This window comes from Cherax quadricarinatus, chromosome 8 (assembly GCF_038502225.1).
Source record: "Cherax quadricarinatus isolate ZL_2023a chromosome 8, ASM3850222v1, whole genome shotgun sequence".
Lineage (NCBI taxonomy): Eukaryota > Metazoa > Arthropoda > Malacostraca > Decapoda > Parastacidae > Cherax > Cherax quadricarinatus.
In genome coordinates, this window is record NC_091299.1 from 44,105,477 (window position 1) to 44,132,556 (window position 27,080).

Here is a 27,080-nt window from a genome sequence, read left to right on the forward strand (position 1 = left end):
TCTCTGAATATATTGCAGAGACCAAACCATCAATGGACACTGATCCACCCTCTGTTCCTTCTCTCTCCTCTCCTCCATCTGCGCAACTCCTTTCTTCACAGCGCACCATTCCTTCGCTGCTTGAACGTTTTCCGCTGCCTCCGCATGTGGACTTTTCTAACCCCTCTAGTCCGTAGGAACCCTTACCTGTGGATTTCAAGTATCTCTATCATTGCCAATCATGGCCTATTTACAGTGGAATATACGTGGCCTCAGAGGTAATCGGGGTGAGCTTCAGATGTTACTCTCCCAGTTTTCCCCTGTTGGTGTTTGCTTACAGGAACCAAAATTACACTCTGCTGTTATCTCTCCCATCTCAGGCTATAATTTATTGTATTCGTTGGATCCTTTTCCTGATGGGACCTTTAATGAAAGTGCCCTTCTTCTACGCAATGATATTCCGTACCATCAGCTATTTGTTCATACTTCGCTGCATTACACAGCAGCCCGTATCCACTTGCATAGGTGGTATACGCTCTGTTCTTTATATCTCTCTCCTTCTCGGGCATTATCTATTCCGGATATTGCCTTTCTTGTTTCGTCATTACCGCCACCGATTCTGTTACTTGGCGATTTTAATGCCCATCATTTCCTCTGGGGGGGGGGTCTCACTGTGATTCCCGTGGCATTCAGTTAGAGGCTTTTCTTGCCACCCACCCCTCCATGTTTTAAATACAGGTACTCACACCCATTTTGATCCTCGGACTCACACTCTCTCTTGCATCGATCTCTCAGTCTGCTCTTCCTCCGCCGCATTAGACTTCACTTGGTCTGTTCTCCCGGACTTACATGACAGCGATCATTTCCCAATCATTCTTACTTCCCCTTCATATTCACCACCTCTTCGCATCCCACGCTGGCAATTTGATCAGGCAAATTGGAACCTTTACTCACACCTAACTGTTTTTAGAGGTTCCTTCTTCGTCCTCCATTGATGAGCTTTTACACTTCTTCTCGTCCTCCGTTTTAACCGCCGCTTCTAATTGTATACCCCAAACTTCGGGCAGGCATTCTCAGAAATGCGTGCCTTGGTGGTCTCCTGCTTGTGCTCGTGCAGTACATTTGAAACGCGCTGCATGGGGCAGGTACCGGTACAATAGAACCACGGAGAGACTTCTTGATTTTAAGCAGAAGCGTGCGATCGCTCGCCGTGTCATCCATGACGCTAAACGCACTTGCTGGCGAGATTATGTCTCCACCATCACCTCTGCTTCCTCTATGAGTGCAGTCTGGAAAAAAGTACGAAAACTGAGTGGTAAATATTCTCCTGACCCGGCTCCTGTTCTGCGGGTTGCCGGTGTTGATATAGCAAACCCACTAGATGTTGCCAATGAAATTGGCAATCATCTGGTCCGTATTTCTCAGGGACTCCATCTATGCCCCTCATTTCTTTCCTCAAAGTCTGCCAGAGAGTTAGCACCCTTGGACTTTTCTTCTCTCAGAGAAGAACAGTATAATGTGCCTTTTACACTTCAAGAACTGGAGGCAACACTCTCAGCTTGCCGATCATCGGCAGCTGGGCCCGACGACATTCACATTCGTATGCTACAACATTTACATCAGTCAGCCCTTGCAGTCCTATTACGCCTTTACAATCTTATTTGGTCACAAGGAGTTCTTCCACAGCTGTGGAAATCTGCCATTGTTCTCCCTTTCCGCAAACCAGGCACTACGGGACATGAAGCCTCCCACTATCGTCCCATTGCTCTTACCAGTGCAGTTTGCAAAGTGATGGAATGCCTAGTAAATAGACGTTTAGTGTGGTATTTAGAGACACACAACAGTCTCTCCACTCGTCAATATGGCTTTCGTAAGGGACGTTCTACTGTAGACCCCTTACTACGCTTGGATACGTTTGTTCGTAATGCCTTTACGAATAACCACTCAGTTATTGCCATATTTTTTGACCTTGAGAAGGCATACGACACAACTTGGAGGTATAATATTTTAGCCCAAGCCCACTCCTTAGGCCTTCGAGGCAATCTACCATCCTTCCTTAAGAACTTTTTAACTGACAGGCATTTCCGTGTTCAGGTTAATAATGTGCTCTCCCCGGACTTTATCCAAGCTGAAGGTGTTCCCCAGGGATGTGTTCTGAGCACAACACTTTTTCTCCTTTCTATTAATGATTTGGCCTCTAGTCTTCCATCGCATATTTGGTCATCACTCTATGTTGATGACTTCGCTATTGCCTGTGCAGGCGCTGACTGTCACCTCATTACAGTTTCTCTCCAGCATGTGGTCGACCGTGTTTCCAATTGGGCCACCGCACATGGGTTTAAATTTTCCAGCACTAAAACCCACCAAATTACTTTCACTAGACGCTCTGTCATCTCCGATCATCCTTTGTACCTCTATGGCTCCCGTATCCCTGAACGTGATACAGTCAAGTTTCTGGGCCTCCTCTTTGACCGTAGGTTATCCTGGAAACCTCACATTACCTCTCTGAAGGCAACTTGTCACAGCTGGCTGAACCTTCTTAAAACCCTTGCTCATCTTTCATGGGGAGCTGATCGTCGAACCCTCCTTCGCCTACATTCCACCCTCATTTTATCGAAACTTGATTATGGTGACCAGATCTATTCAGCGGCATCTCCTGCTACTCTCTCTAGCTTTAACCCCATTCATCTCCAAGGATTACATTTATGCCTTGGTGCTTTTCGCTCTTCCCCTGTCGAGAGCCTCTATGCAGAAATGAACGTTCCATCCTTATCCGATTGCCGTGATGCCCATTGCCTTCGCTACTATGTACACTCTCATGATCTCTGCAATCCTTCCACTTATAGAATGGTCACTGATATTAGTAGACATTCTTTATTTGTTCGCCGCCCTTGTTTACTCCGTCCCTTCTCTCTTCGCCTTCATTCGCTCTTGTCTTCTCTTCAATTACCACCTTTCTATGTTCATGTAGCATCTCACTTTTACCTACCCCCCTGGGAAGTTCCAGCTGTTCGAGTCTGTTCTTTCTCTCTCCCTTGCTCGAAAGCCCAACTGTCTACGGTCGCTTCCCGCTCTCTTTTTCTTGACCACTTCCACTCTCATTCTCATGCCATTGCTGTGTACACAGATGGCTCTAAGTCTTCTGACGGCGTAGGATTCGCAGCAGTGTTTCCGGACAGCGTTGTACGAGGGCATTCACTATCTTCGGCTAGTATTTTTACTGCTGAATTGTATGCCATCCTTGCAGCACTTATCCGTATTGCATCTATGCCTGTGTCATCATTTGTGGTTGTCTCAGACTCCCTTAGTGCTTTACAGGCTATACAGAAATTTGATACACCTCACCCCTTAGTCCTCCGTATCCAACTTTGGCTACGCCACATCTTTACCAAGCATAAAGATATTGTTTTTTGTTGGGTCCCTAGTCATGTTGACGTACAGGGCAATGAACAGGCAGACACTGCTGCGCGGTCAGCAGTACATGACCTACCAGTTTCATATAGAGGTATTCCATTTACGGACTATTTTGCTGCAATATCTTCCCACCTTCACACCCGTTGGCAACAACGTTGATCTACTACGCTCGGCAACAAACTTCAATCTATTAAACCGAGTATAGGTTACTGGCAGTCTTGTTATCACCAGTGTCGAGGTTGGGAGACTACTCTCTCCCGTCTCCGCATTGGCCATACTCGTCTTACTCACGGATATCTCGTGCAGAGGCGCCCTGCTCCTCTCTGTGAGAATTGCCAAGCTCCATTATCAGTCAGCCACATTCTGTTGGACTGCCCACTTTATCAACGAGCACGCAGAATTTACCTCCGTCGTCGTCGTCTTCGCTCCGCTGCTCTCTCTTTACCTTCCCTTCTCGCTGATGGACCCACCTTTCATCCGGACTCTCTCATCGACTTTTTGACAACAACTGACTTACTTCACAAATTTTGATACCTTCAGCCCTTTCTACTTCAATCTCTTGCTACCCTCTACCCCTGTACTATCCCCTGCCCCGCTGTTCTCTGTAACCTACTGATCATCCCTCCTCCCTTCTGCCACCTCGCTTCCTTCCCTACCCTGCAGCGCTGTATAGCCCTTGTGGCTTAGCGCTTCTTTTTGATTATAATAATAATTTATCAAGTCACAAACAGACCTAACTAGGGAAACACAATGAGTGTATATACAGAGAGAATTGCAACATGAAGAGCTAGGTGACACATGTTGAAGTTTACAATTTGGGCGAGCTAATGACAGGTTGGACAAATATATGGCCGAGAAGTTGGATACAAGAAGAACCTGTCTACCATGGACAAGTAGTTCCACTGCAGTGTTATTAATATGTGGAATAACTATTGTATTGTGATTATTACTTGCTTAGTTATTATTGTTGTACATTACTGTCATAATTATTTTAAAGAAGGTATTATAGACTGAGTGCATTCACTGACATTCAGGAAAAATGTAAAATTAATGATTTTATTTATATTTAATTGATTTTTCAATGACCAGTACAAAAAAATTTATCAATAAAAAGTATCTTTAATAACATTATTACTCTTCTTATACACTATGTAATGGCTCTTTTGTTTTCCTGTATAATGTATATATTTTTTTAAGACAAAGGAACTGAACATTTAAACTAATTTAAATGTACTATACAAACATTTATGAATAAAAATATTTTGGATTGTGGGAATATATACCAAAAAACAAGGTTTCTTGCAAAAATCTCATGTTAAAGAAAATGTGCAAGTGGTAAGAGGTGCTCTAAAATTATTAAAGTAGCTATTAAAAGAAGAATGTTGTAACAATTTCTATCCAGAAAGAGCAAAAAAGGCACAATACACAAATAATCCGCACGTACGAGAGGCGCTTACAATGACATTTTGGTCCAACTTGGGCCATTGACAAAGTCACATTAGCCACTGGCCAGAGTGACTTTGCTACTCCTCTCTCCTGTGTGTGAGCTATTTGCACAATTTCTATCTGCTTCTGTATCAAGGCACCTGCAGGCATACAGTATATATTAAATGTACCAAAATATGGAGTAGATCAAGGACAGATATTTCCCTCATCTAGTCACATACATACATAAACTCAAACAAACTCACCTGAGACAATAAAACAAGAAAAGAGTTTTCAATTTACAAAATATCATTTCTTCTGCTTTGTTGTCTCCATGTGGACATGTTCATGCCATTGGTCAGTGTTTATTACACTCTTACTTAGCTATATTTTCTACTTAAAAATAGTCAAGATGTTAGAGATAGTTTCAACACATCTAGAGCACATTCATAAATTCACTGTGCTCAATTTGTTGATATGTCAGGTGCATGCAATTCACTCTCACATCTCATCCCTCTCCCAAAACAGCTGACACTGCCTACATTTTTTAGTTACATTTCTGGAAACATCTTCTGTAACACTTTTTTAAAAAGTTTAACTACTTCAACCAGTCATACTGTGATACAGTATAACTGTATCACAGTGAAAGAAATATTGATAATCCATAGAAATGAAGTACAAAATATATTGATAATTTTATACATAACATCAGTGTTAAATGTTACAAATACAACCTCTCCTCACTTAGCAATGTACTCATTTACCAGCGACTCAGACTTACGATAGGCTCTCTGACCAACATGCATACCTAAATAATGTATATCAGAGCTGACTTCCTCTATTCTGTTTATTAAAATATACAGTACACTACCGTATAAACATTTAAAAATGTACTATGTTATAAATGGTGCAAAGGTGACATTAAAACAATATCAAAGATGGCTGACATAAACCCATTACCATTATAGTATGTTCCTCACTTAGCGACGAATTCATTTACCGATTTTGTCTTAGGAACGGAACTCAGTCATTAAGTGAGGAGAGGCTAGGACAGAAAAGGAGGGAAAGAAGCAAAGGGTTGAGAAGGGGGGGCTTCTTTTCCTAAAATATACCAACTTTGGTCATCTTGGTCCTCAGTAAGCTAAACAAGCAATGTAAAACAATTAAATACTACTGTGCTGATTATTTACAAGTTCAGTGATTTTGTTCTCAGCCAGAGAGAGTCTCTGCTCTAAGATAACGACAGTCTGAGTGAGGGTGTCGAGCTGGGTTATGATGTGTTGTAGAGAACCCTTAACATGCTGTAAGCTTGTAGCTATATCCTCTTCTCCATTTCCATTAAATGGCTGAAACAAAATAACATCAAAGTTAATGTTTGGCCAACAATATTAATATTACTTTAGCATATTGATCAAAAGATCAACTGATGCAAGTTATATTCAAAGTCTTTAGGTTGCATAAATATTGGTAAAATTATTGAAACTATGTTAGTTAAAGGATACAAGAGCAACTTGAGATTTATTACAAATACATTTCTCTCTCCAGGAACTTTACCAAGCAAATGAAAGTCCTGGAGACCACAACAGAGGTACTTTCATTAGTTGCTCCTGTGTCCCTTTTACTGAACAGTCTTTAGGCTAGTGCATCTACTTAAAACACTATTTTTTATTGAAATCATTGTTTATCACTGTAAAATTAATAATAATACACACTTTAATTGTTGAATAAGAAGTGCTACCACAGCATTTATCTATTTCATAACCCTAAGAAAGATTCCATCATTATTTATCCACATTTTATGCCAACACAGTACTAGTTCCAAAATGCTTATATTTCTTGAACTCTTCATACATCATCACCAGTTACCTAATCACTCCTGAACATTTACTGTGTAAGGTGCAATAAAATTTAACACTTAACACTCTTAGCTCATGAAAACTATCACCTTACACTTACCATAATTTGTATTTAACATTTTATACAAACCCATGCAAATGTCATTCTTTCACCATTGTTTTAGTCTAAGTGTGAGGAATATTAGTGCACCAGAGTAAATTATTTAAGCACAGCACATTAGCTTAGCTTATATATTCAATCCATGTACATGTATATATGAAGAAGACACAAGGACACTATAATGCCTTGTCTGACAGTACACTGCTGACTCTTATCCCGATACAATGGAACCTCGGGTTTTGTCTTTAATTCATTCCAGAGAGTCTGACGAAAAACGAATTCGGCGAAAACTGAAACAACATTTCCCATAAGAAATAATGTAAATCCAATTAATCTGTTCCAGACACCCAAAAAATTGACAAAAAATACATTTTATAGAGAATAACTAGTTTTACATACAGAAAACAATAAAAAATAAATATAAAGCACTAATGAAATGGATAAATGAACATTTAAATCACTTTTACCTTCATTGAAGGCTTTTGTTGGCATATGAAAGACGGCGAGGAGGGGAGAGGGAGGAGAGGTTATCTCTACCACTATCACTACCACCCTCAACCACCATCACTACCACCCTCTACCACAATCACTATCACCCTCTCCCACAATCACAACCACTACTGCTCTACCACCATCACTACCTTGAGGCTCTGCCTCAAGGCCTACAAAATCTCTGACTGACAGTCTGGCCACAGTTTCTTCCAGGCAGAGTTCATTGTCCTTAAAGAAACTTCAATTAACTGTGACCTTTTTGCAGCAAGAATTTTCACTCCTTTTACCACAGCCTCTTTTATTGTCTCTATTTCTCAATATGGATAACATGGTAGATTTCACCATACCATATTAACCCCTTGAGGGTCTGTGCCTGCCGTAGATCTACGGCTTTACGTTGAGGGTCCAAACCGTAGATCTACGTCATGAGCTCAGCTCACTCTGCTAAGCTGTGAGCGGTAAATTTTGGCCTAGATATGAGAGAATACATCTATGCGGTATGTGTGCACCACATAAAACAAATCCTGCAGCACATAGTGCATAATGAGAGAAAAAAAACGAAACCGTAATTTTCGATTTAAACAGCGACTTTGCAGAGTTTTTTCATACGTTTTTTATAGTTGTATTTGCGATTTCTTGGTCTCACTTCATAGAATGGAAGATATATTACAGAAATAGATATGATTTTGATTAGATTTAGTACTGAAAATGGCTTGAAACTCAGCTCAAAGTAGCGGAAATGTTAAATTTTTGCCGATGTTGAAGAGTAAACAAATGACCTCACATGTCTAATACACGCCAGCTGGTGAGTATAATATACGTTCACAAATGTGGTGATATTATTTATACAATTATTACAATATTGCACAACAGTAAATCTTCTATTTTTTGGTTTGAATAAAAATTCATTATGTGAATAAAAAATCAAAATGGAATTCATTAGTAAAGCCTGGAAACATAACTAATGAACAGAGGAAATGTTAGTTTAGTGACAGGAATGCCTGCATTGTTTATTCTGGACCCTATTTTGAAATTGGAGTATTTTGAAGTTTGCATTAAATTGGCCAAATTACCAATTTCCGATCACTTTATTTTGTAGTTGAAACAGTTGACTTGGCGAATTCTTGTGCTCAATCTATAGAATAGAAGTAATACTAGTGAAATTGCTAAGAATTTGGTCGACTGGAATAATGTAATTGGCTTAAAATGGGAGTCAAATTCAGCAAAATCGCCGATGCGTAAATATCGCTGACACAACAAAATTCGCGAGAGCATAATTTCGTCAATTTTCCTTCAAATTTCATACCTTTTGTTTTACCTTCAGAAAAAGATTCTCTACCATTTCTTAAGAAAAAAATAACAATATTTTTTTGAAAATTCTTGGACACTGGTGCACACTTTGAAATTTGGCCTCTGGACCCTGAAAGGGTTAAGTGGCCAGGTCCAACACGTGATCCACTTTCCCACTCGCAGTGAGTTCTTTTTTTCACTTTAATTGTTGTTCTCACTCCCGCACCTCCTCCTAACTTCCAAACTACGAATTCTCTGCATTATATTCACACCACACATTGCCCTCAGACATGACATCTCCACTGCCTCCAGCCTTCTCCTCGCTGCAACATTCATCACCCATGCTTCACACCCATATAAGAGCGTTGGTAAAACTATACTCTCATACATTCCCCTCTTTGCCTCCAAGACTCCACAGACTCCTAAGTGCACCACTCACCCTTTTCCCCTCATCAATTCTATGATTCACCTCATCTTTCATAGACCCATCCACTAACACGTCCACTCCCAAATATCTGAATACATTCACCTCCTCCATACTCTCTCCCTCCAATCTGATATCCAATCTTTCATCACCTAATCTTTTTGTTATCCTCATAACCTTACTCTTTCCTGTATTCACTTTTAATTTTCTTCTTTTGCATACCCTACCAAATTCATCCACCAATCTCTGCAACTTCTCTTCAGAATCTCCCAAGAACACAGTGTCATCAGCAAAGAGCAACTGTGAGAACTCCCACTTTATGTGTGATTCTTTATCTTTTAACTCCACGCCTCTTGACAAGACCCTCGCATTTACTTCTCTTACAACCCCATCTATAAATATATTGAACAACCACGGTGACATCACACATCCTTGTCTAAGGCCTACTTTTACTGGGAAATAATTTCCCTCTTTCCTACATACTCTAACTTAAGCCTCACTATCCTCGTAAAAACTCTTCACTGCTTTCAGTAACCTACCTCCTACACCATACACCTGCAACATCTGCCACATTGCCCCCCATCCACTCTGTCATATGCCTTTTCCAAATCCATAAATGCCACAAAGACCTCTTTAGCCTTATCTAAATACTGTTCACTTATGTGTTTCACTGTAAACACCTGGTCCACACACCCCCTACCTTTCCTAAAGCCTCCTTGTTCATCTGCTATCCTATTCTCCGTCTTACTCTTAATTCTTTCAATAATTCAATAATTCAGGGTTCAGGGAAACCAGCAGGCCGGACTTGAGTCCTGGAGATGGGAAGTACAGTGCCTGCACTCTGAAGGAGTGTTAATGTTGCAGTTTAAAAACTGTAGTGTAAAGCACCCTTCTGGCAAGACAGTGATGGAGTGAATGATGGTGAAAGTTTTTCTTTTTCGGGCCACCCTGCCTTGGTGGGAATCGGCCAGTGTGATAATAAATAAAAAAATAAAAATATATATATATATATATATATATATATATATATATATATATATATATATATATATATATATATTTTATTATCACACCGGCCGATTCCCACCAAGGCAGGGTGGCCCGAAAAAGAAAAACTTTCACCATCATTCACTCCATCACTGTCTTCCCAGAAGGGTGCTTTACACTACAGTTTTTAAACTGCAACATTAACATCCCTCCTTCAGAGTGCAGGCACTGTACTTCCCTTCTCCAGGACTCAAGTCCGGCCTGCCGGTTTCCCTGAATCCCTTCATAAATGTTACTTTGCTCACACTCCAACAGCACGTCAAGTATTAAAAACCATTTGTCTCCATTCACTCCTATCAAACACGCTCACGCATGCCTGCTGGAAGTCCAAGCCCCTCGCACACAAAACCTCCTTTACCCCCTCCCTCCAACCCTTCCTAGGCCGACCCCTACCCCGCCTTCCTTCCACTACAGACTGATACACTCTTGAAGTCATTCTGTTTCGCTCCATTCTCTCTACATGTCCGAACCACCTCAACAACCCGTCCTCAGCCCTCTGGACAACAGTTTTGGTAATCCCGCACCTCCTCCTAACTTCCAAACTACGAATTCTCTGCATTATATTCACACCACACATTGCCCTCAGACATGACATCTCCACTGCCTCCAGCCTTCTCCTCGCTGCAACATTCATCACCCACGCTTCACACCCATATAAGAGCGTTGGTAAAACTATACTCTCATACATTCCCCTCTTTGCCTCCAAGGACAAAGTTCTTTGTCTCCACAGACTCCTAAGTGCACCACTCACTCTTTTTCCCTCATCAATTCTATGATTCACCTCATCTTTCATAGACCCATCCGCTGACACGTCCACTCCCAAATATCTGAATACGTTCACCTCCTCCATACTCTCTCCCTCCAATCTGATATTCAATCTTTCATCACCTAATCTTTTTGTTATCCTCATAACCTTACTCTTTCCTGTATTCACCTTTAATTTTCTTCTTTTGCACACCCTACCAAATTCATCCACCAATCTCTGCAACTTCTCTTCAGAATCTCCCAAGAGCACAGTGTCATCAGCAAAGAGCAGCTGTGACAACTCCCACTTTGTGTGTGATTCTTTATCTTTTAACTCCACGCCTCTTGCCAAGACCCTCGCATTTACTTCTCTTACAACCCCATCTATAAATATATTAAACAACCACGGTGACATCACACATCCTTGTCTAAGGCCTACTTTTACTGGGAAAAAATTTCCCTCTTTCCTACATACTCTAACTTGAGCCTCACTATCCTCGTAAAAACTCTTCACTGCTTTCAGTAACCTACCTCCTACACCATACACTTGCAACATCTGCCACATTGCCCCCCTATCCACCCTGTCATACGCCTTTTCCAAATCCATAAATGCCACAAAGACCTCTTTAGCCTTATCTAAATACTGTTCACTTATATGTTTCACTGTAAACACCTGGTCCACACACCCCCTACCTTTCCTAAAGCCTCCTTGTTCATCTGCTATCCTATTCTCCGTCTTACTCTTAATTCTTTCAATTATAACTCTACCATACACTTTACCAGGTACACTCAACAGACTTATCCCCCTATAATTTTTGCACTCTCTTTTATCCCCTTTGCCTTTATACAAAGGAACTATGCATGCTCTCTGCCAATCCCTAGGTACCTTACCCTCTTCCATACATTTATTAAATAATTGCACCAACCACTCCAAAACTATATCCCCACCTGCTTTTAACATTTCTATCTTTATCCCATCAATCCCGGCTGCCTTACCCCCTTTCATTTTACCTACTGCCTCACGAACTTCCCCCACACTCACAACTGGCTCTTCCTCACTCCTACAAGATGTTATTCCTCCTTGCCCTATACACGAAATCACAGCTTCCCTATCTTCATCAACATTTAACAATTCCTCAAAATATTCCTTCCATCTTCCCAATACCTCTAACTCTCCATTTAATAACTCTCCTCTCCTATTTTTAACTGACAAATCCATTTGTTCTCTAGGCTTTCTTAACTTGTTAATCTCACTCCAAAACTTTTTCTTATTTTCAACAAAATTTGTTGATAACATCTCACCCACTCTCTCATTTGCTCTCTTTTTACATTGCTTCACCACTCTCTTAACTTCTCTCTTTTTCTCCATATACTCTTCCCTCCTTGCATCACTTCTATATATATATATATACATATATATATATATATATATTTTTCAACAAGTCGGTCGTCTCCCACCGAGGCAGGGTGACCCAAAAAAGAAAGAAAATCCCCAAAAAGAAAATACTTTCATCATCATTCAACACTTTCACCACACTCGCACATTATCACTGTTTTTGCAGAGGTGCTCAGAACACAACAGTCTAGAAGCATACACATATAAAGATACACAACATATCCCTCCAAACTGCCAATATCCCAAACCCCTCCTTTAAAGTGCAGGCATTGTACTTCCCATTTCCAGGACTCAAGTCCGACTATATGAAAATAACCGGTTTCCCTGAATCCCTTCACTAAATATTACCCTGCTCACACTCCAACAGATCGTCAGGTCCCAAGTACCATTCGTCTCCATTCACTCCTATCTAACACGCTCACGCACGCTTGCTGGAAGTCCAAGCCCCTTGCCCACAAAACCTCCTTTACCCCCTCTCTCCAACCCTTTCGAGGACGACCCCTACCCCACCTTCCTTCCCCTATAGATTTATATGCTTTCCATGTCATTCTACTTTGATCCATTCTCTCTAAATGACCAAACCACCTCAACAACCCCTCTTCTGCCCTCTGACTAATACTTTTATTAACTCCACACCTTCTCCTAATTTCCACACTCCGAATTTTCTGCATAATATTTACACCACACATTGCCCTTAAACAGGACATCTCCACTGCCTCCAACCGTCTCCTCGCTGCTGCATTTACCACCCAAGCTTCACACCCATATAAGAGTGTTGGTACTACTATACTTTCATACATTCCCTTCTTTGCCTCCATAGATAACGTTTTTTGACTCCACATATACCTCAACGCACCACTCACCTTTTTTCCCTCATCAATTCTATGATTAACCTCATCCTTCATAAATCCATCCGCCGACACGTCAACTCCCAAGTATCTGAAAACATTCACTTCTTCCATACTCCTCCTCCCCAATTTGATATCCAATTTTTCCTTATCTAAATCATTTGACACCCTCATCACCTTACTCTTTTCTATGTTCACTTTCAACTTTCTACCTTTACACACATTCCCAAACTCATCCACTAACCTTTGCAATTTTTCTTTAGAATCTCCCATAAGCACAGTATCATCAGCAAAAAGTAACTGTCAATTCCCATTTTGAATTTGATTCCCCATAATTTATATATATATATATATATACAGTGGATCCCCGCATACCGATGGCATCACATAGCGATTAATCCGCATACCGCTTGCTTTAATTGCCAAAATTTTGCCTCACATACCGCTTAAAAACCCGCTCACCGATTTTCGTCCGAGACGCGTCCAATGTGCGGCCTGAGCCACGCTCACATGTTCCGCCGGTGGCATTGTTTACCAGCCAGCCTCCGCGGTAACATCCAAGCATACAATCGGAATATTTCGTATTATTACAGTGTTTTCGGTGCTTTTTCTGGAAAATAAGTGACCATGGGCCCCAAGAAAGCTTCTAGTGCCAACCCTACAGCAATAAGGGTGAGAATTACAATAGAGATGAAGAAAAAGATCATTGATAAGTATGAAAGTGGAGTGCGTGTCTCCGAGCTGGCCAGGTTGTATAATAAACCCCAATCAACCATCGCTACTATTGGTGGTACAGCTGCTGCTGCTGCTGCTGCACTGTCAGCTGCTGCTGCTGCTGTAGCATCGTCTGCTGCTGCTGTAACATCGTCTGTTGCTGCTGTAGCGTCGTCTGTTGCTGCTGTACCACCGTCAGCTGCTGCTGCTGCTGTAGCATCGTCTGCTGCTGCTGTAACATCATCTGTTGCTGCTGTAGCATCGTCTGTTGCTGCTGTACCACCGTCAGCTGCTGCTGCAGCATCGTCTGCTGCTGCTGTAACATCGTCTGTTGCTGCTGTAGCGTCGTCTGTTGCTGCTGTAGCGTCGTCTGTTGCTGCTGTACCACCGTCAGCTGCTGCTGCTGCTGTAGCATCGTCTGCTGCTGCTGTAACATCGTCTGTTGCTGCTGTAGCATCGTCTGTTGCTGCTGTACCACCGTCAGCTGCTGCTGCTGCTGTAGCATCGTCTGCTGCTGCTGTAGCACCGTTGTTGGTGTGGCTTATTGAGAATACCAAGAAACAATTAACCCCAGAGGATTTGCCACCCAGGATAACCCAAAAAAGTCAGTGTCATCGAAGACTGTCTAACTTATTTCCATTGGGGTCCTTAATCTTGTCTCCCAGGATGCAACCCACAGAAGTCGACTAACACCCAGGTGAACAGGGAAAAATGCCTGGAACTAGTGCTCATATTGGTGAATTTAAAGCCAGCAAAGGTTGGTTTGAGAGATTTAAGAATCGTAGTGGCATACACAGTGTGATAAGGCCTGTTCTGGAAGAAAATGCCAAACAGGACCTACAGTACTCAGGAGGAAAAGGCACTCCCAGGACACTGTCTCATCAGTCATTGCTGCATCTTCAATAAAGGTAAGTGTCATTTATTCTTCATTTAGTAGACTAGTACATGCACAATATATACTGTGCATGTACTACTCTACTATTGTGCATGTATCCTTCTCTTTGTGTGTGGGAAAATGTATATTTGATGTGGTAAAAAATTTTTTTTTCATACTTTTGGGTGTCTTGCACGGATTAATTTTATTTCCATTATTTCTTATGGGGAAAATTCATTCACATACCGATTATTTCGCATAACAATTACCCCTCTTGCACGGATTAAAATCGTTATGCGGGGGTCCACTGTATATATATATATACAGTGGACCCCCGCATACCGATTTTAATCCGTGCAAGAGGGCTCATTGGTATGCGAATGAATTTTCCCCATAAGAAATAATGGAAATCAAATTAATCCGTGCAAGACACCCAAAAGTATGAAAAAAAAATTTTTACCACGTGAAATATACATTTTCCTACACACAAAGAGAAGGATACATGCACAATAGTAGAGTAGTACATGCACAGTATATATTGTGCATGTACTAGTCTACTAAATGAAGAATAAATGACACTTACCTTTATTGAAGATGCAGCAATGACTGATGAGACAGTGTCCTGGGAGTGCCTTTTCCTCCTGAGTACTGTAGGTCCTGTTTGGTATTTTCTTCCAGAACATGCCTTATCACACTGTGTATGTCACTACGATTCTTAAATCTCTCAAACCAACCTTTGCTGGCTTTAAATTCACCAATATGAGCACTAGTTCCAGGCATTTTTCCCTGTTCACCTGGGTGTTAGTCGACTGGTGTGGGTTGCATCCTGGGAGACAAGATTAAGGACCCCAATGGAAATAAGTTAGACAGTCTTCGATGACACTGACTTTTTTGGGTTATCCTGGGTGGCAAATCCTCTGGGGTTAATTGTTTCTTGGTATATTCTCAATAAGCCACACCAACAACAGTGCTACAGCAGCAGCAGACGATGCTACAGCAGCAGCAGCAGCAGCTGTACCACCAATAGTAGCGATGGTTGATTGGGGTTTATTATACAACCTGGCCAGCTCGGAGACACGCACTCCACTTTCATACTTATCAATGATCTTTTTCTTCATCTCTATAGTAATTCTCACCCTTATTGCTGTAGGGTTGGCACTAGAAGCTTTCTTGGGGCCCATGGTCACTTATTTTCCAGATAAAATCACCAAAAACACTGTAATAATACGAAATGTTACGATTGTATGCTTGGATGCTACCACGGAGGCTGGCTGGTAAACAATGCCACCGGCGGAACATGTGAGGCTGGCTAAGGCGCACATTGGACGCGTCTCGGACGAACAGCGGTGAGCGGGTTTTTAAGCGGTATGCGAGGCAAAATTTTTGCGATTAAAGCAAGCGGTATGCGGATTAATCGTTATGTGATGCCAACGGTATGCGGGGGTCCACTGTATATATATATATATATATGCAAAACAACCACTCTGAAAGAATAGAGAAATTCCAAGCGCTTTCGTGACTACTCACATTATCAAGGAACTATGAAAGTAAAGCATCCAAGGAAGCTATATAAGGGGTCTGGCCAGCACCTCACTATCAGATCCCACAACAGTTAAAACACCTGATGCGCGCCGACCCAACTTGGATAGGTCCTATGCACAACTCACCCACAAACTATTCTACCCAAGAAAATTTAAAAATTATTATTTGTCCAGTGTATTATTAAATTCTTCCCAAATTCTATTAATTATTTATATTATATTAATTATATTATATTAATTAATTCTATTTAATAATATACTGGACAAATAATAATTTTTAAATTTTCTTGGGTAGAATAGTTTGTGGGCAAGTTGTGCATAGGACCTATCCAAGTTGGGTTGGCGCGCGTCAGGTGTTTTAACCGTTGTGGGATCTGATAGTGAGGTGCTGGCCAGACCCCTTATATAGCTTCCTTGGATGCTTTACTTTCATAGTTCCTTGATAATGTGAGTAGTCACGAAAGCGCTTGGAATTTCTCTATTCTCTCAGAGTGGTTGTTTTGCATATTCTGAAATCACCTGTTTACTGTGATCTTATTGCATAATATATATATATATATATTATATATATTATATTATATATATATATATATATATATATATATATATATATATATATATATATATATATATATATATATATATTTTCAACAAGTCGGTCGTCTCCCACCGAGGCAGATATATATATATATATATATATATATATATATATATATATATATATATATATATATATATATATATATATATATATATATATATATATAATATAATATATATATATATATATATATATATATATATATATATATATATATATATATATATAATATATATATATAATATATATATTAGAAGAAAAACTTTATAAAACTGGGTTGCTTAAATGTGCGTGGATGTAGTGCGGATGACAAGAAACAGATGATTGCTGATGTTATGAATGAAAAGAAGTTGGATGTCCTGGCCCTAAGCGAAACAAAGCTGAAGGGGGTAGGAGAGTTTCAGTGGGGGGAAATAAATGGGATTAAATCTGGAGTATCTGAGAGAGTTAGAGCAAAGGAAGGGGTAGCAGTAATGTTAAATGATCAGTTATGGAAGGAGAAAAGAGAATATGAATGTGTAAATTCAAGAATTATGTGGATTAAAGTAAAGGTTGGATGCGAGAAGTGGGTCATAATAAGCGTGTATGCACCTGGAGAAGAGAGGAATGCAGAGGAGAGAGAGAGATTTTGGGAGATGTTAAGTGAATGTATAGGAGCCTTTGAACCAAGTGAGAGAGTAATTGTGATAGGGGACTTGAATGCTAAAGTAGGAGAAACTTTTAGAGAGGGTGTGGTAGGTAAGTTTGGGGTGCCAGGTGTAAATGATAATGGGAGCCCTTTGATTGAACTTTGTATAGAAAGGGGTTTAGTTATAGGTAATACATATTTTAAGAAAAAGAGGATAAATAAGTATACACGATATGATGTAGGGCGAAATGACAGTAGTTTGTTGGATTATGTATTGGTAGATAAAAGACTGTTGAGTAGACTTCAGGATGTACATGTTTATAGAGGGGCCACAGATATATCAGATCACTTTCTAGTTGTAGCTATACTGAGAGTAAAAGGTAGATGGGATACAAGGAGAATAGAAGCATCAGGGAAGAGAGAGGTGAAGGTTTATAAACTAAAAGAGGAGGCAGTTAGGGTAAGATATAAACAGCTATTGGAGGATAGATGGGCTAATGAGAGCATAGGCAATGGGGTCGAAGAGGTATGGGGTAGGTTTAAAAATGTAGTGTTAGAGTGTTCAGCAGAAGTTTGTGGTTACAGGAAAGTGGGTGCAGGAGGGAAGAGGAGCGATTGGTGGAATGATGATGTAAAGAGAGTAGTAAGGGAGAAAAAGTTAGCATATGAGAAGTTTTTACAAAGTAGAAGTGATGCAAGGAGGGAAGAGTATATGGAGAAAAAGAGAGAAGTTAAGAGAGTGGTGAAGCAATGTAAAAAGAGAGCAAATGAGAGAGTGGGTGAGATGTTATCAACAAATTTTGTTGAAAATAAGAAAAAGTTTTGGAGTGAGATTAACAAGTTAAGAAAGCCTAGAGAACAAATGGATTTGTCAGTTAAAAATAGGAGAGGAGAGTTATTAAATGGAGAGTTAGAGGTATTGGGAAGATGGAAGGAATATTTTGAGGAATTGTTAAATGTTGATGAAGATAGGGAAGCTGTGATTTCGTGTATAGGGCAAGGAGGAATAACATCTTGTAGGAGTGAGGAAGAGCCAGTTGTGAGTGTGGGGGAAGTTCGTGAGGCAGTAGGTAAAATGAAAGGGGGTAAGGCAGCCGGGATTGATGGGATAAAGATAGAAATGTTAAAAGCAGGTGGGGATATAGTTTTGGAGTGGTTGGTGCAATTATTTAATAAATGTATGGAAGAGGGTAAGGTACCTAGGGATTGGCAGAGAGCATGCATAGTTCCTTTGTATAAAGGCAAAGGGGATAAAAGAGAGTGCAAAAATTATAGGGGGATAAGTCTGTTGAGTGTACCTGGTAAAGTGTATGGTAGAGTTATAATTGAAAGAATTAAGAGTAAGACGGAGAATAGGATAGCAGATGAACAAGGAGGCTTTAGGAAAGGTAGGGGGTGTGTGGACCAGGTGTTTACAGTGAAACATATAAGTGAACAGTATTTAGATAAGGCTAAAGAGGTCTTTGTGGCATTTATGGATTTGGAAAAGGCGTATGACAGGGTGGATAGGGGGGCAATGTGGCAGATGTTGCAAGTGTATGGTGTAGGAGGTAGGTTACTGAAAGCAGTGAAGAGTTTTTACGAGGATAGTGAGGCTCAAGTTAGAGTATGTAGGAAAGAGGGAAATTTTTTCCCAGTAAAAGTAGGCCTTAGACAAGGATGTGTGATGTCACCGTGGTTGTTTAATATATTTATAGATGGGGTTGTAAGAGAAGTAAATGCGAGGGTTTTGGCAAGAGGCGTGGAGTTAAAAGATAAAGAATCACACACAAAGTGGGAGTTGTCACAGCTGCTCTTTGCTGATGACACTGTGCTCTTGGGAGATTCTGAAGAGAAGTTGCAGAGATTGGTGGATGAATTTGGTAGGGTGTGCAAAAGAAGAAAATTAAAGGTGAATACAGGAAAGAGTAAGGTTATGAGGATAACAAAAAGATTAGGTGATGAAAGATTGAATATCAGATTGGAGGGAGAGAGTATGGAGGAGGTGAACGTATTCAGATATTTGGGAGTGGACGTGTCAGCGGATGGGTCTATGAAAGATGAGGTGAATCATAGAATTGATGAGGGAAAAAGAGTGAGTGGTGCACTTAGGAGTCTGTGGAAACAAAGAACTTTGTCCTTGGAGGCAAAGAGGGGAATGTATGAGAGTATAGTTTTACCAACGCTCTTATATGGGTGTGAAGCGTGGGTGATGAATGTTGCAGCGAGGAGAAGGCTGGAGGCAGTGGAGATGTCATGTCTGAGGGCAATGTGTGGTGTGAATATAATGCAGAGAATTCGTAGTTTGGAAGTTAGGAGGAGGTGCGGGATTACCAAAACTGTTGTCCAGAGGGCTGAGGAAGGGTTGTTGAGGTGGTTCGGACATGTAGAGAGAATGGAGCGAAACAGAATGACTTCAAGAGTGTATCAGTCTGTAGTGGAAGGAAGGCGGGGTAGGGGTCGGCCTAGGAAGGGTTGGAGGGAGGGGGTAAAGGAGGTTTTGTGTGCGAGGGGCTTGGACTTCCAGCAGGCATGCGTGAGCGTGTTTGATAGGAGTGAATGGAGACAAATGGTTTTTAATACTTGACGTGCTGTTGGAGTGTGAGCAAAGTAACATTTATGAAGGGATTCAGGGAAACCGGCAGGCCGGACTTGAGTCCTGGAGATGGGAAGTACAGTGCCTGCACTCTGAAGGAGGGGTGTTAATGTTGCAGTTTAAAAACTGTAGTGTAAAGCACCCTTCTGGCAAGACAGTGATGGAGTGAATGATGGTGAAAGTTTTTCTTTTTCGGGCCACCCTGCCTTGGTGGGAATCGGCCGGTGTGATAATAAATAAAAAAAATATATATATATATATAATATATATATATAATATATATATATAATATATATATATAATATATATATATATATATATATATATATATATATACAGTGGTCCCTCGTTTTTCGTAGTTCTCGGGAATCATAGATTTCGGAAATCATAGGGATATTTTCGTATAAACATGGGCTCGCTAATCATAGGTTGACTCACGAATAGTAGTTCGTCCAGGACACGTACGCACGGTGTGAGCCGGGGCGGCCTCCCTACCCAGCCAGTCTGGCATTGTTTACCAGTGAGCAAAGGTCCCCTCACATGCTCCTACAAAATATTTCATATTCCACTCATTTTAGTGCTTGCAAGTACTAAATAAGCTACCATGGCTCCAAAGAAAGCTCCTAGTGCCAAGCCTGTGGTAAAGAAAGTGAGAAATACGATTGAATTTAAGAAAAACATCATTGAACAATATGAAAGTGGCACAAGTGGAAAGATTTATGGAGAAACATCACCCTGACAAGGCTGTTGCAAGCCATGTTGGCAACATGTACAGTGACAAAGTCTTGGGCCATTTTAGGGAAGTGTTAAAGAGATGCCAGAAACAGAGCTCTCTCCACAGTTATTTTGCGAGACAGGACTCCAGTGACTCTCAAGCTGGTCCTAGTGGCATTAAGAAACAGAGAAGAGAAGCAACCCCAGAAAAGCAATTGGTACCTGAGGTGTTGCTGGAAGGGGATTCCCCTTCCATACTGTAAACAATCCAATCTCTCTCTTCCTCCAGTCTCCCATACACTAAGAAGAATCTCCAATAAAGGTAAGTGTTATGCTGTTAAAGTTTCATTCATCATTTTCCATTGTATTGTTTATGTACTACATCTATATTTCATGTAAAAAATGTTTTTGTTTTAATACTTCTGGGTGTCAGGAACGGATTAATTGTATTTACATTATTTCTTATGGGGAAAAATTGATTCGAAAATCGTAGATTTCGATAATAGTAGCAACTCCAGGAACGGGTTAACTACGAAAAACGAGGGACCACTGTATTATAAAACAATAAAAAATTTTTTGTACTGTTGGTTTGTGTAAACAAGTCTTGTAAAAATATAATTTATTTATTTATTTATTTATTTATTTAGTAATTTGAGCATACATACAGAGGTACAAAAAAATACAGGCACGAGCAGCATGCCAAAGCCACTTGTATGCACAGCATTACGGGCTGGCTTAAAATTAACTTAAGATTAACTAAGCAATGATGTAATCAGTGATAAAACATTATTGTAAACCGATAACAATAAAGCACAAATGAGTATTACAAAGACAGGTCATATGGTTGCATGCATTGCTGTACATTCTGTAGAATGGAGCATTCTGTTAGGCAGTGTATTTAAAAAATAACAAAGTTAGATTGGGTCTTAGGTTTAACATTTATGTGATAACATTTATGTGATTTATGATGATAATGTTTGTGCAGTTATCGTGTTGCATACGAATGTATGTATGTACATTGCACCTTACTTTGGTCTCACAAGCCACATAAGTTACTTGGAAAAAAAATATTGGAAAATACAAGAAACCTTCAAATGGGAGTAAATATAAGTGTACTGGGAGAGCAACATTTGCCGATGTTGCCACTCGTGGTTCATTTTCTGTCAACTTTACATCTCTATATCTCGGTAAGTACTGATCACCAAAAAAATTTTTTTAGGCTTAAAGCACTCAGCAAATTAATCCTAATATTTTGGCAAATAAAAATTATTTTTTTTTTTTAATATTTTGCGACACAGGGAGACAGTTTCAGAACTGGAGTTGCGACAGTCAAAGGGTTAACGAATGAAAGCCAACGAGAAACCGTGCGCATGATGCTTCGTTTTCGTCGGACTTTGTCTAGATGGACCATTTTGTTTAAATGGTCGAACAAAGATTGACCATAAAATTGCAAGAACTACAATAAATTGTAATTATAGAAAATAAAAATTATGTAAATTAAAATAAATTGTTAATTTTTTATCAAATTTCGTACTTTTTGTTTAATTACCTTCTGAAAAAGATTCTCTACCATTTCATAAGAAAAATATTTTTTTTTTTTTTCAAATTCTTGAACCCTGTGGAGAATTCTGAGATTGGGGGTCTGAACCCTCCAAAGGATTAATACACTACGGTACCTTGTTGCTCTTGTTGTCAGTATTTTGGAAAGCTTCAGGTGCCTTGCCACCTCGTACGGTGGTGATTCTTTCCTCGTCCTCAGAGTTATCTGGTGACACTGCAACAGTTACTTCCAATGGTTCTTCATGGTCGGCCTCTTCTGTCACCTCCAAGCCTGCACACAGTTCTACTGGCTTGAAATTAGTTTTCCAGACCATCACCTGTAAATTATGGTTCATAACATCAGGAAACCACCAACATATTACAAAAACTTATGTGTATACAATTATAAGCTTTTACTTTTTTTTAAGTGTTAAAAAAGTTTTCTAGCACCTTGTTTCCTGCATTTTAGACACCTTTTACAACATGCACGGCTTGTGAGGAAGGAATTCTAATTCACTTCACCATGAGATTTGAAAAGATACATAATGTACATGGGAAACAAAATAAAGTGCTTATATACATACATACATGTACAGTGGACCCCCGGTTAACGATTTTAATCCGTGCAAGAGGGATAATTGTTATGCGAAATAATCGTTATGCGAATGAATTTTCCCCATAAGAAATAATGGAAATAAAATTAATCCGTGCAAGACGCCCAAAAGTATGAAAAAAAAATTTTTTTACCACATGAAATGTTAATTTTAATACACACAAACTGAAAAAGGCATGCACAATTAAATGACACTTACTTTTATTGAAGATCTGGTGATGATTGATGGGATGGGAGGAGGGGAGAGCATTATCTTCTTACTGTTTAGAAGGGGAATCCCCTTCCATTAGGACTTGAGGTAGTAAGTCCTTTTCTGGGGTTACTTCCCTTCTTTTTTTAATGCCACTAGGGCCAGCTTCAGAGTCACTGGACTTCTTTCGCACAAGATATCTGTCCATAGTGGCCTGTACCTCTCGTTCCTTTATGACTTGCCTAAAGTGTTTCACAACATTGTCAGTGTAATAATCACCAGCACGGCTTGCAATAGCTGTGTGAGGGTGATTTTCATCCATGAAGGTTTGCACTTCAAGCCACTTAGCACAGATTTCCTTTATCTTTGTAGTAGGCAACTTCTTCAATTTCTCTCTCCCCTCCTCTGAACCAGTTTCCCCAGGTCTGGCCTCTTGCTCTTGAAGTTGATCTATCAGCTCATCAGTGGTTAGTTCTTCATTGTCCTCCTCCACCAACTCTTCCACATCCTCCCCACTAACCTCCAACCCCAAGGACTTTCCCAATGCCACAATGGATTCCTCAACTGGCACAGGATTCTCAGGGTTAGCCTCAAACCCTTCAAAATCCCTTTTGTCTACACATTCTGGCCACAGTTTCTTCCAAGCAGAGTTCAAGGTCCTCTTAGTCACTTCCTCCCAAGCCTTACCTATAAGGTTTACACAATTGAGGATATTAAAGTGATCTCTCCAAAACTCTCTTAGAGTCAGTTGAGTTTCTGAGGTCATTACAAAGCACCTTTCAAACAGAGCTTTTGTGTACAGTTTCTTGAAGTTGGAAATAACCTGCTGGTCCATGGGCTGCAGGAGAGGCGTGGTATTAGGAGGCAAAAACTTCACCTTAATGAAGCTCATGTCCCCATAAAGTCGCTCTGCCACGTCTGTAGGATGACCAGGGGCATTGTCTAACACCAGGAGGCACTTAAGTTCTAATTTCTTTTCAGTTAGGTAATTTTTCACATTGGGGGCAAATGCATGGTGTAACCAGTTATAGAAAAATTCCCTAGTGACCCATGCCTTACTGTTTGCCCTCCACAGCACACACAAATTATCCTTGAGGACATTCTTTTGCCTGAACGCTCTGGGAGTTTCAGAGTGATACACTAATAAAGGCTTCACTTTGCAATCACCAGTAGCATTGGCACACATCAACAAAGTAAGCCTGTCTTTCATAGGCTTATGTCCTGGGAGTGCCTTTTCCTCCTGAGTAATGTAGGTCCTGCTTGGCATTTTCTTCCAGAACAGGCCTGTTTCATCACAATTAAACACTTGTTCAGGTTTCAGTCCTTCAGTTTCTATGTACTCCTTGAATTCCTGCACATATTTTTCAGCCGCTTTGTGGTCCGAACTGGCAGCCTCACCATGCCTTATCACACTATGGATGCCACTACGCTTCTTAAATCTCTCAAACCAACCTTTGCTGGCCTTAAATTCACTCACATCATCACTAGTTGCAGGCATTTTTCTAATTAAATCCTCATGCAACTTCCTAGCCTTTTCACATATGATCGCTTGAGAGATGCTATCTCCTGCTAGCTGTTTTTCATTTATCCACACCAATAAGAGTCTCTCAACATCTTCCATCACTTGCGATCTTTGTTTCAAAAACACAGTTGAACCTTTGGCAAGAACAGCTTCCTTGATTGTCTTTCTGGTGCCCACAATAGTAGCGATGGTTGATTGGGGTTTCTTGTACAGCTTGACTAGGTCGGCTATACGCACTCCACTTTCATACTTATCAATTATCTCTTTCTTCATTTCTATAGTAATTCTTACCCTTTGAGGTGTAGGGTTGGCACTAGAAGCTTTCTTGGGGCCCATGGTCACTTATTTTCCAGAAACAGCACCGAAAATACTGTAATAATACGAAATATTCCGAGTGTATGCTTGGATGTTACCGCGGAGGCTGGCTGGTAAACAATGGGACGGCCGGCACATGTGAGGCTGGCTGAGGGCACATTGGACGCGTCTCGGACGAAAATCGGTGAGCGGGTTTTTAATCGGTATGCGCGGCAAAAATTTTGCGATAAAAGTAATCGGTATGCGGAAAAATCGCTATGTGATGCCATCGTTATGCGGGGGTCCACTGTACGTATACAGTGGACCCTCAGTTATCGGCCATAATCCGTTCCAGAAGGTTGATCAAAGACCAAAATGGCCGAAAACCGAAATAATATTTCCCATAAGAATTAATGCAAATACAATTAATCTGTTCCAGACAAAAATACAGTGGAACCTTGACTTATGAGTTTAATTCGTTCCAGGAGCTAGCTCATAACTCAATTTACTCGTATATCAAATTAATTTTCCTCATTTAAATTAACTAAAAAGCCATTAATTCGTTCCTGCACTCTGGAGAGACAAGAAGAAATATACTTGAATATGATGCTATTATCAACTGTACGGCTTATTTATCTATCACAATTCATCTAATATGACATAATAAACAATATAATTAGCACAGAAACTTGATATATACTCTAGAATGAATAAAATAGGCCATAATATGGTGGCAGTGGCAGCGGCAGAAGCGTCGCCATTTCTCTCCCAATTTGCCTATACTGTAGTATCTTCAAATGTTCTTACTGTAAGAGAAAATGGAGTATTTTTGAGGCTAACTGCAGTAGATCACTAGGACCCATGGTTAGAAAAAAGAAATTTGGCCAAATGACTAAAAAAATGCAAACAAGCACGAAAGAACTGCCACCACAGGGGTGTAAACATGTTTACTGCTTACCAGCTGCGCCAACTAGCAGAAGCAATCTGAATTATTATTACATGCGTATTATGCATTATTGTTATTAATTTAGGGAACTGAAGCTCTATCATTATTATAATAATAATTCTTCTTTCAACAAACCGGCCATATCCTACCGAGGCAGGGTGGCCTTTGTTTAGTTAGAAAAGTTACTCCTTTTGCAACATTAGCATCCTTGATTTGTTCTTTCTTTGCCAGGATAGATGTAATTGCTGATTTATTCTTGCTGTACATCCTGGCAAGTTCCACCACCCTCATACAACTCCCAAATTTTTCTATTACTTCATGCTTAAATTCCATGGTGTTTCTCACTTTCTTTGGAGCCATGGTTACTTATTTCACAGTTGCACTGCAAAAATAACACCCAACTACAATGGGAAATAAGCAAAATGTTTGGATGTATGAGCAGAAGCTACCTCAGCCACCAAGAGACACAGCCAAACTGACTTGCAAGCGGCCCCAGCTGGCAGATGAACATGTCCCAAACCAGCCGATAACCGAGTTGGCCGATAACAGAACCAGCCGATAACTGGGGGTCCACTATAAGTGGGAAGTCTGAATGTGCGTGGATGTTGTGTAAATGATAAGAAAGAGATGATTGTGGATGTTATGAATGAGAAGAAACTGGATGTTCTGGCTTTAAGTGAAACAAAGCTGAAGGGGGTGGGAGAGTTTCAATGGAGAGGAATAAATGGGATTAGGTCAGGGGTTTCAAATAGAGTTAGAGCTAAAGAAGGAGTAGCAATAATGTTGAAGGATAAGCTATGGCAGGAAAAGAGGGACTACAAATGTATAAATTCAAGGATTATGTGGAGTAAAATAAAGACTGGATGTGAAAAGTGGGTTATAGTAAGTGTGTATGCACCTGGAGAAGAGAGAAGGGTAGAGGAGAGAGAGAGATTCTGGGAAATGTTGAGTGAATGCGTGGGGAGTTTTGAATCAAGTGTGAGAGTAATGGTGGTTGGGGATTTCAATGCTAAAGTGGGTAAAAATGTTATGGAGGGAGTAGTAGGTAAATTTGGGGTGCCAGGGGTAAACATAAATGGGGAGCCTTTAATTGAGCTATGTGTAGAAAGTAATTTGGTAATAAGTAATACATATTTTATGAAAAAGAGGATAAATAAATATACAAGGTATGATGGAGCACGTAATTAAAGTAGTTTGTTAGATTATGTATTGGTGGATAAAAGGTTGATGGGTAGGCTCCAGGATGTACATGTTTATAGAGGGGCAACTGATATATCGGATTATTATTTAGTTGTAGCTACAGTTAGAGTAAGA

At 40.2% G+C, this 27,080-nt stretch overlaps 1 protein-coding gene across 3 annotated transcripts in view; it reads right to left on the reverse strand.

The window, feature by feature from the left end:
• Window positions 1-4,447: 4,447 nt before the first annotated feature.
• The window catches only part of LOC128685270 (POC1 centriolar protein homolog A), a 103,755-nt gene continuing 81,122 nt past the window's right edge, over window positions 4,448-27,080 (reverse strand). For all 3 annotated transcript variants that reach the window (XM_070083047.1, XM_070083046.1, XM_053771764.2), the window contains 2 exons: window positions 22,339-22,539; window positions 4,448-6,164 (listed from right to left, as the gene is read on the reverse strand). In XM_070083047.1, coding sequence (XP_069939148.1) covers window positions 5,982-6,164; window positions 22,339-22,539 — 384 coding nt within the window. In that variant the 3' untranslated portion in view covers window positions 4,448-5,981. The remainder of the gene's footprint in view (window positions 6,165-22,338; window positions 22,540-27,080) is intronic.